At 29.9% G+C, this 10,217-nt stretch overlaps 1 protein-coding gene across 2 annotated transcripts; it reads right to left on the minus strand.

Moving 5' to 3' along the window:
* Positions 1-1,201: 1,201 nt before the first annotated feature.
* Positions 1,202-9,924, minus strand: LOC147405580 (protein neprosin-like). Of its 2 annotated transcripts, none has more exons than XM_086433370.1 (7): positions 9,120-9,919; positions 8,911-8,997; positions 8,602-8,814; positions 5,424-5,588; positions 4,546-4,599; positions 4,236-4,382; positions 1,202-1,773 (listed from the first exon to the last, which is right to left on the minus strand). In XM_086433370.1, the coding sequence occupies exons 1-7, from the start codon at positions 9,342-9,344 to the stop codon at positions 1,396-1,398; spliced, it is 1,269 nt and encodes a 422-aa protein (XP_086289496.1). In that variant the 5' UTR covers positions 9,345-9,919; the 3' UTR covers positions 1,202-1,395. The 2 variants fall into 2 exon arrangements, with proteins under 2 accessions (XP_086289496.1, XP_086289497.1); XM_086433371.1 differs by having other exon boundaries at positions 1,637-1,773; positions 4,236-4,378; positions 9,120-9,924.
* Positions 9,925-10,217: the final 293 nt, after the last annotated feature.

The raw sequence follows: 10,217 nt of genomic DNA on the forward strand, positions 1-10,217 counted from the left end.
TAAGGATTCAAATCCTAGTATTGATATTTGATAAGAGTCCAATCCAATTTTTATTTTAATCAGGTTTTGGAGTTCAATCTCATCTAAGATCTGATCTATCAACAACCCTAAAAGCTAACATGAATCTTCTTCATGAAGACCCTAATTTTTATAAAGTAGGTGAGGGTAATTTAGTCATTTACGCTGACCAGTCAGTGTCCTGCTTTTCAGAACTATTTTAACCTGGTTGTCAAATTCATGGGTCCCACCACACTTTTGGGTCTCACTTTTACCAATTTTGACCTAATTACCCCCAATACTTGCCATTTTGAAATATATTTTAAAACAGGGAAAATTACTCAAAAGTATATTGAGAGAGGGATTTATTTCTAAATAGTCCTTACGAATTGCACAATAACTTAATAAGACATTTAGTAAATTTTTTTTATTTCTTAATGGTCCCTTATTATTGGTGAATCCACCACTTTTTTTATTTACTGTCGAATTCACTATTTTTTATTTATTGTTAAATTCGATGTTTTTTTTATTTAATATTTAATATCAAATTTACAATTTTTACTGTCGAATTCACCACTATTTATTGTTGAGTTCACCACTTTTTATTTATTAATAAACTTGACGCTTATTAATAATTGTCGAGTTTACCGTTTTTTAAATAAAAAGTGATGTACTCGACACGAGTAAAACTAACTAATTTTTAATTTTCAAGAAATATTGACTAAAAACTTGAGATAATGACTTTTTTAGATGATTTCAACTCAAAGGAACTATTCTTGATCGATTTTCATCCAAAAATTAAGAAAAAAGTGAAAAAATCTTAATTTTTTACATACGTTTTTAAAATATTTGGTAAATCTTAGAAAATAGTTTCTTCTCACTTTTTCTGATGGAATGGAGTCTCCAAAATTCGATTGAGATGCCAAAAATTCAAAATTTTTGAATGAAAACAATGAGAACTGTGGGAGATGAGGTTTAGGGACTCTTAAGAAAAGAAAAATTTACTAAATGAATTATTAAAAGGCTACCCAAAACTTAAGAATTATTTAAAAAAAGTCCCTCCATCGGGTTTCCTTAATTTCTTTAAAATAAACTAAACTCATATAGCAATCAAAAAAATTAGAGAAGGCTTAGAGAAGCATGTCTTGTTTAATGTTGGAACCAAACCTAATTTTAGTTTATTTTTATATTTCCATATGGTCCATTGAAATCAAGAACCACAGTATATTTATATTTTTCCAAATTTACATATTGGTCATTAAATGTAGTATGATTAATGGATTCACAAATTAGAAGAAAAATTAAAATCTAAAAATAAAAATACAAATCAATCCCCACCCAAAAAATGAAAATAATAATGAAAAAACAGAAAAGAATCCAAGCCTTTACCATCCCCCCCTAGGGACATCTTATATTCCTTCCAGGACCTCCATAATAAAAATAATTCCCCCAACCCTTATTAAATCCTCCTCGAATATCGTAGCAATTCGAATGATCAACCAAGAGTCGGGGATTCGATGCTGGAATCAAGCTATTATCCCAATCGACAACTTGCAAGTTTCGAAAATAAGATGCTTTTCCAAATCCTTCTCCCGCAAAATGACCACTTCCCATTTGAGTTGATGTGTGGAACCCTGATGATCGAGAATTAACAATTTCTCCTCCAAATTGAACCATATTTGCATGGGATCTCAAGTGGTTGAATATAGTCGACGGCCAATATCCAATCAGTAGTCCAGACCCGTATTCGAGCCACCAATGCCCACGCTTTGGATCCTATATCGAATGAATTAGAATTTGTCATTCTTTGCTCCAAATTGTGTATAAATAACTAGGGCTGTCAACGAATGCTTATCGGTTTAGATACAACAATATTTGAATCTGAATTCGAAATTTTTATCAGATATCCGAATTCGAATCATTTGTATATAAAAAAACATATAATTTTTCCTTGTCCAACCGATATTTCTTTATTAAAAAAATACTTATTATATATTATATTATTTATATAAAAAATTAATCAAATAAAATAATATATATTATTTCGAATCGGATATTATCGGATTCGAAATGTTAATATCCAATAAGGATTCGAATATATAAAACTATCCTAATTCGAATTCGATATCCAAAATTTTCTGATAATATCTGATTTTTCAAATTTGATTTTTCGACTATCCATTGACACTCCTATAAATAATATATATTAGCTCATACGATGTAATCTTTTGTCAATTTATTTTAGATTGGGCATCAGTTGACTCTCTCATCCAAAGAGATTTATAAAAAGCAAAACATGAATCCAATAATCAAAATAAATGTTGACATGATAACACTTTAAAATAGATAAAAGTGTTTTTATGCCGACCATTGAATTTCTTGATTTTTTATGAGTCAATGGAACCCAACCCTTACATTTTAGAGAACTGCTATTGGCACCCGAATTTATTTTACTTATTACACCCAAATTAGAAATAAAGAAAATAAGTGAAAGATTGAGAATAAGTACAAAAATGGGTTGCCAATAGAAGATCTCCCCTTTTCTTGAGGAGGGGGTTTAGGATTTTTTTTTATGAATAATGATTTTTTGATGTCCCCCCTCTGACATATGCTCTCATACTCTCCATGACGTGATATGTGTCAGATCATAGATTTTCCTCGGGATGCACAATTGCACATATTTATGGTGATGTACAATTGTGTATCCTGAGGAAAAATCTATGGTTATAGCCCATGCCACATCAAGGAGCATATGTCAGAGGGGGCGTCAGAAAATCACGATCCTTTTTTTATATGAGCTTAATCATAATTGTAAAAAATTATTGAAATGTTTTAACGAGTGTTATAATGTTTTGTAATGTTGAGATTATAATTTAAGCCAAACCTTGGTAATATTTGAAGGATGTGTTTTAATCTTTAATTGGGGGTGTAATAAATAATTTAAGAAATTGGGGTGCAGTTACTAAAACTAGGGGTGCCTATAGTATCTTTTTTATTTTATTGTTTTGCAATTGGCACTAAAGATATGTTTTTAAGAAGATAGGGTGTCTATAGCATTAAATAATATAAAAAAATGAAGGTAAAAAAATATTTGTTGTCTTTTTTTTGCTGAATATAAAATTGGTCAAAATCACCCAAGAACCCATACTCCACATCCTCTCGGATCTGTTGACCTGATGATTGCTGATTGGTGATATCTAGTTCTTACATTGATTATTTTACATCATCATGGGCCAAGCCCATTATTTTAAAAAAATCGATGGCCATTAAGCCCATGTTGAAAAATACTCAAAATAAGCTACTACTGATCACCAATCAGGCTGATTAAATGTGTGATCTACTTAGAGGTGATTAATTTTTTTTGGGAAATGCACGATGTGGCATTTGACATCATTATGTATGGTGTTTAGGGTGTGAATAGCTATTATATATTTTTTTTAATGATCACATTTCGCTCTTAATAACTCTTGTTTCTGATTAAAAAAAAAAAAAAAAAAACATTTTCTTTTTTCAATTAAGCTCTTCGATTTAGGGTTTTATTCGGGAGATAAAACCTCTTAGAGTCCTAGATGTACAAGATATGAGAATGAAAGTAATCGAGGAAGAAATGGAAGGTTGATTCAATGTTTAAAATCTTGTTTCGAGAAAATGTTTCAATTATAAGAAAATAAAAATGATCTCTATTGAAACCTTTCGATACACTCTGGAAACATTAAATGTTTGAGGAATGATGTTTTGACAACTATCAAAATTGGTCAATATAAATCTTTTTCAATATTTTTCTTAGAGTGTTGGGTGTATTGGTGAGGGCCTCCCATAAAAAAGGGAGAGATCTTGAGTTCAAGTCTCCTTGTTGACCACTTGTAAGGATATAATCCCAACTTAACATTTGTGATTTGAGGGGTATTTCATGTCTCAGGGGATTTGGACGAAATATGATTCTCTGAGTGTAGGTGCAGATTGCCCCCATAAGAATTTTCAAAATCGATAAGGATTTATAAACTATTGTGATAGGTGATAGCTGCGGATAAGGATATTTTATCTGCCGCTATTGCCCCCACAATTTTTTTTTTCCGCTCTTTCTTAATTCAATGTGGGCAAAATCCTAGCTTCGCCCTTGTCTAAGAGGTTATTTGCCTTGCCCCTACCAGTAGGACCACCCACGTGTACTTATTTATGATCTTAAACATATTTTTAATCATTTTTTCTTAATTTATTTATTGTTTATTTTAAATTACCTTCCAAATCAATAAACTGATATCAAATTGCCGACCATTGTACGACGATATTGGAGAGACCGCCGCGCCAATGGCAATCTTATTGGTGGTTTGAACGAAGCCCGAGCAGAGCAAATTGTAGCACCCCGTCGATTGATATGCATCTGTCTGTAAAATTGAAGTTAGCATTTTTTTTAGGGAATATTAATAGAAAGATTCGATTCAATTTATATGTATCTGCACTTTATTTATTAATAATTTTATGTTAATTTTATAATTAAAATAAGAAATAAAGAGAGAAAAAAAGTTCAAAATGTAATTCAATACTTACTGTCCAATAAATAAAGAACCTAGGATTGCTATCTCCATAGAGCTCTGGGCTCACCTGAGAAAAATAAATGAAATAACATCACTAAGTATGCAACAATATTTCAATGAATTTGAAAGGTAATTAAATCATATTAATATTAATGACTATAAGGACAAAAAAATTGTATATAATAAAACATAAGGATGGACCCCATTCCCCTTATCGCCGCATAAAAAAAGGCATTGAAATTGAACCTTGATCGAATCTCGAGGACACTTATTAATTTTATTGTATTTTCTCTTCCCTTCCTTTCCAAAGATGCCTTCCTTTTCTACTTTATTTTCCAAGAATACCTCTCCAACGTTATTAATTTTTTTCTTTTATTTTTTTTCTCAAAAATACCCTTCTAACTTTTTTGCCTTTCTTATTTTCTTAACCACACATATTTGTATGTAATGGACTTTATATTACAACAAAACAATGAAGTCTTGTCCCAATGATTTAAGGTCAATCGGATGAATTTTGTTCCTACATTTCATTACCTCCAAAGCTAAGTCTTTTGTTATCGAGAGTAAGTTTATATATAATTTTGATGTTCCCATCCACGTTATTTTGGGTCTTTTCTCTCTTTTAAGATCTTCGATTTGAATATTTCTTTTAATTGGATGTAGTAATCAACTTTCATTAAATATGTTCAAACCATCTCAATTAACTTTTCTTTCTGTTTATTACCCATTAGAGCTCCTGCTATAGTTTTTCATATCTGTTGGTTCAAAGTTTTATCTTTCCTAGTTTTTCAACTCATCCATCACAACATCATCATCTCTGTTACTCTTGATTTATTAACTATCAAATATGTATGATCTAAAAATCGTTAAAATTTGAAAAAATTTACACACCTGCCATCCAGCTTCAATGGTGTTAAGATCATGGCCAAATGAGCCGGAGATAACCCATATCTGTGATAAACTGAATTCGTACGTACTAGCAACTCGGGGTGCCCACACATTTAGGCTAGCTTTCGCTCCGTAAAACTGGTTTCCCATTACATAACCAACTGCATGCTATATATTAGATAAAGAAATATATAAATGACATGAATAAAATCATTATAGAAATTCTAAACAAAATTAGGGCATAATTTAGTAATACTCCATATAATTTTGGTAATATTTAGTTTACCCCTACAGAATATAAGATTATGTTTTCCCCTTGACCAAAAGTCAACGTCTCTTATTGTTGATGAGTTAAGGGTGAAATTTTGATTTGATTCAAAATGCTCTTCACAAACATAAAATAAATCAAAATTTCACCATTAAAACAATAAGAAAATAATAAAAAAAAATCAAATATAATAATTATTTAAAAAAAAAGTACAAATTTTATGAAAATTATGAAAAAGGTAACAAACCGGCCATGTAAGGGCCGGTTTTTTTCTCTCTCCATTTTTTTCTCCTTTTTTATTTTTTTAATTTAAAAAAATCGAATTTTTTATACTCTAACCGGTCATTCAATGTCCTCTACATTTCTCTCTCCTCTTCTCTCTCATTTTTGTTTTTTAATTAAAAAATAAAAAAAATTCATTCTAACCGGTCATTCAATGTCCTCTAAATTTCTCTCTCCTCTTTCTCTCTCTCTTTTTGTTTTTTTAATTAAAAAATTCAAATGTTTTCATTGCCATTCCATGTCCTCTCTCTCTCTCTCTCTTAAATTAAAAAAAAAAACGAATTTTTATATTTTAAACGGCATTCAATGCTAGCTAAATTTCTCTCTTTATTTTTTAAATTAAAAAAACAAATTTTTACATTTTAAACGACCAATCAATGTCCGTTGAATTTCTCTCTCCTCTTTCTCTTTCTCTCTCTATTATTTAAATTTAAAAAAAAAGGAATTTTTACATTCTAAACAGTTATTCAATGTCCATTGAATTTTTCTTGGAATTTTTTTAAAATGAAACGACCATTATTCAATGTTCGATGAATTTTTCTCTTCACTTTTTTAAATAAAAAAATCGGTTAGAATGTAAAATTATGGTTTTTTAATTTAAAAAAAAAAAATAGGAGAGAGAAATTTAGAGGACATTAAATGGCAATGTAAACATTTGATTTTTTTAATTAAAAAACAAAAAGAGTGTGAGAAAGAGGAGAGAGAAATTTAGAGGACATTGAATGGCCGGTTGGAATGAAAATTTTTTGATTTTTTTAAATTAAAAAAACAAAAAGAGAGAGAAAGAGGAGAGAGAAATGTAGAGGACATTGAATGGCAATGTAAATATTTGATTTTTTGAATTAAAAAAATAAAAAGAGAGTGAGAAAGAGGAGAGAGAAATTTAGAGAACATTGAATGGCCGATTGGAATGAAATTTTTTTGATTTGTTTAATTAAAAAAACAAAAGAGAGAGAGAAAGAGGAGAGAGAAATGTAGAGGACATTGAATGGCCGGTTAGAGTGTAAAAAATTTGATTTTTTTAAATTAAAAAAATAAAAAAGAGAAAAAAAATGGAGAGAGAAAAAAAACCGGCCCTTACATGGCCGGTTTGTTACCTTTTTCATAATTTTCATAAAATTTGTACTTTTTTGTTAAATAATTATTATATTTGATTTTTTTTTATAATTTTCCCTTAAAACAATAAGAAAATAATGTTGACTTTGGGTAAAGGTAAAGCTAATTTTGCTTTTATAGGGGTCAAAGATAATATCACCAATTTCATAGGTACATTACTAAATTACACATAAAATTATTATAAATCCGAATTCCTTAAAAAAAAATTGTTTAAAAAAAAAAAAAAATTTATTTATAAACATCAAACTTAAAGATGTTATATAAATTACATGAAGTGGGATGTAATCCTAAGTTGAAGTTCAAGCCTTTTAAGGAATTAAATCGTTGGAAACACTTTTCTTAGTAAAATTTCAAATCCTACTAAAGGTCATTGAGCTCAAATGGATTACCAAATTGGTGATCCAATTCCAGTATCTCAACCCTCCAGATTTCCTTAGTAAAAGTTTAAAAGAAAGGAAAAAAAAAAAAATTGACTTCATCTAAGGTTTTGAAAATGGGTGTACTCTCGTTGAATTCCCAAATAAATTAAAATTTAATGGTGAAAAATAACTTTCTTTTAAGTGTATAGAATTTTATCCTCTACATCTTTATTGCATTTGATCATGTTTTTGAGTGCCACAAGGTGAGCTCAACGACTGAAATCTTACTAAGTTAGTAAGGCTAGCCTTACTCACACCCATTAATGAAAAGCCTTGATTTTTAAGCAAGTGAGATTATGCTTTGGAGAGAATCCATGACAGTTCATAAAATTGCATAAACAATGTGAGCTCAAATCCCAGCTATAAATTTAATGAACAAATAATAAAAAAATATTAATTACATTATGAAAACAAGAGATTTATGTGGATATACTTAGCCACTGATAATAGATGAGAGAGTTTCACTTCTTTCAGCTTATATAGCTGTAGGTTTCTCAATCCAAAACAAAACCAACTCTTGAAACCCAAATTGTCATATTTGCCCTTACTTTAAATATCCTTATTAGATGAACTTTACCTACAAGGACCTTATTCAAGACATCTAAAGTCAATAGTTCATGAGTGACTAAGCAAAAAAAGTTCCCCACTTCCCAAAATCTCTCTCTCTCTCTCTTCTGTGTGTGTGTGTCTTCTACATTGTTTTGTTCAGCTTTTTCTTTTCTTGAATATGGCCAATTAGATGGAATTTAGTAATTTGTTGGGGGGCTTTGGAGGAAGAGATTAATATCCTATTTGTACAAAATATATTATTCCTCTTTTGGGTATTATTCTCATTTGAACTGATCAAATAAACAGATTCAAACCATAAAAGAAGAAAGAAATTTGCAATAATTGTTATTGAAAGTTTGAAACCATGAAAATCACATATTTCTAAAACCCCATAACTTGTTTTTTTCTCTTTAAAAGATAGAAGCAACACTAACTCATAATGCTAAGAAATCTTTATTTATTTTTTGAGTTTTTGTGTGATTTTGATTAGAACAAATGGAAAGATAATCTTAATGTCTTCTCCTTTCTTATCTTCTATGATACTAACCTCATGGCTGCCGCCCGAAGAATCACGTCTTATGGGTCGTCTTAATTTTCTTCCAAATCTTTGAATCGATTGAGCTCTTAGTACATCTTCTTTCGTTGTTCTTCTAATGGGAATTGTTCCTTTGGGACATGATTCACCTGAAATTGTCCATAATTGAAGGTTTTCCAATGTTGTATCCGTCGTGTTATAGTCTTTCGGTCTCTCCGGTTGATCCTACAAAAAGAAAAAAATAAATAAATTTTTAAGAATCTCTTGACGTCACTTGTGTATCTCCAAAATCAAATATTTCAAAGAACCCAATTTACTTACCAATGGTTTCTGTCCTTTTAATTGAGGATGATCAAAAGCTAGTTGTTGATGAGATAGAACACAATCAATTAGATCACCATCAGGACTCTATAACAACAAAAAACAACAGCAACCCAACTCATTAGACCCAAATCAGAATAGAACTTCAAATCTCTAGAAAACACCCACACAAAAAAAAAAAAAAAAAAATCAAATATAAAGAAAATTGCCTGAATTGTCTTGATAGCAGGTTTGTTGATCTTCCTTAGAAGTGTTCTTATTCTCTTCAGCTTCTGCAGCTCTTCTTTCCCTTGAAAAGTCTGATTGGCGTGATGGTTGTCGGCTTCTGACCCAATCGACATCGAGACAACAGGACCAATAGAAGAAGAAACAAGAAGAAGAAAAGAAACAAAAATGGGAATGATTGGAGAGATCTTGCAACAGCTAGAAGCCATGTTTTAGAAATTTTGTGTTGGTTCTTCTGTTAAAAATGTTTGTGTCAAAATTTGTGTACATTTGTGTTGTCTTCTTCTGTGATCAAGATAACTCCATACATTTCTACTAATTTTTGTTTCTTAAAACACTTCTCTTACAAAAATCCTCCCAAATAAAATAACTTTTCAAAGGAAACCCAAATGACTCTCTCATCATCTCTGAACATACACACACACACACACACACACACAAAGTCCTCTCTCTCACACAGATTCAAAATACCTTGTTTGGTTTCTGACACAACTTTGAGGTACAATCTGATTAAAAAAGACACAAATGTGAGGGATTTTTTAAAGTTGTTCCATGTGGGTAGGATTGTAAAAGGAAAATAAACAATGGGTTGTGATCTAAAGAGACTCTCCAGCCTTGAATTTCTTACTATTTTATTTTTTACAAAGAAACTAATAAAAAAAAAGGTAAAAATAAAAATAAAAAACAAATTTCATTAAAAGGAGATAACTTCCAAGTCAATTTTGTGAGATTTACTTGCTAAATTTTTGTTTAACAATCCTCCAATATAGATTAAAACTATAGCTTCTGTGATCATTTTATATGGCCAAATGGATTCTTTGCTTTAGTTAGGAAGATAGAAAGGAATTAAATTTGATTTATGGGCTTTCTTCAAAGTTCTTTGCTTTGATACTCTTCTTTCTCACTTTTTAGCTGTTACTGAAAAAAAAAATGGTTTTAATTATTAAATAAAGGTATCCCACTTTTACTTTATTTTTTTTTTATAACATTATTTAAATTTATATGTGATTTAATCTTATTTATTTAAAATTTTAGTATGTAGTGGTACCGACAATGAAGAGGTTAAATGGTAAATAGTACAT

Source organism: Akebia trifoliata, chromosome 3 (genome assembly GCF_017979445.1).
Source record: "Akebia trifoliata isolate Shusen 1 chromosome 3, ASM1797944v1, whole genome shotgun sequence".
Lineage (NCBI taxonomy): Eukaryota > Viridiplantae > Streptophyta > Magnoliopsida > Ranunculales > Lardizabalaceae > Akebia > Akebia trifoliata.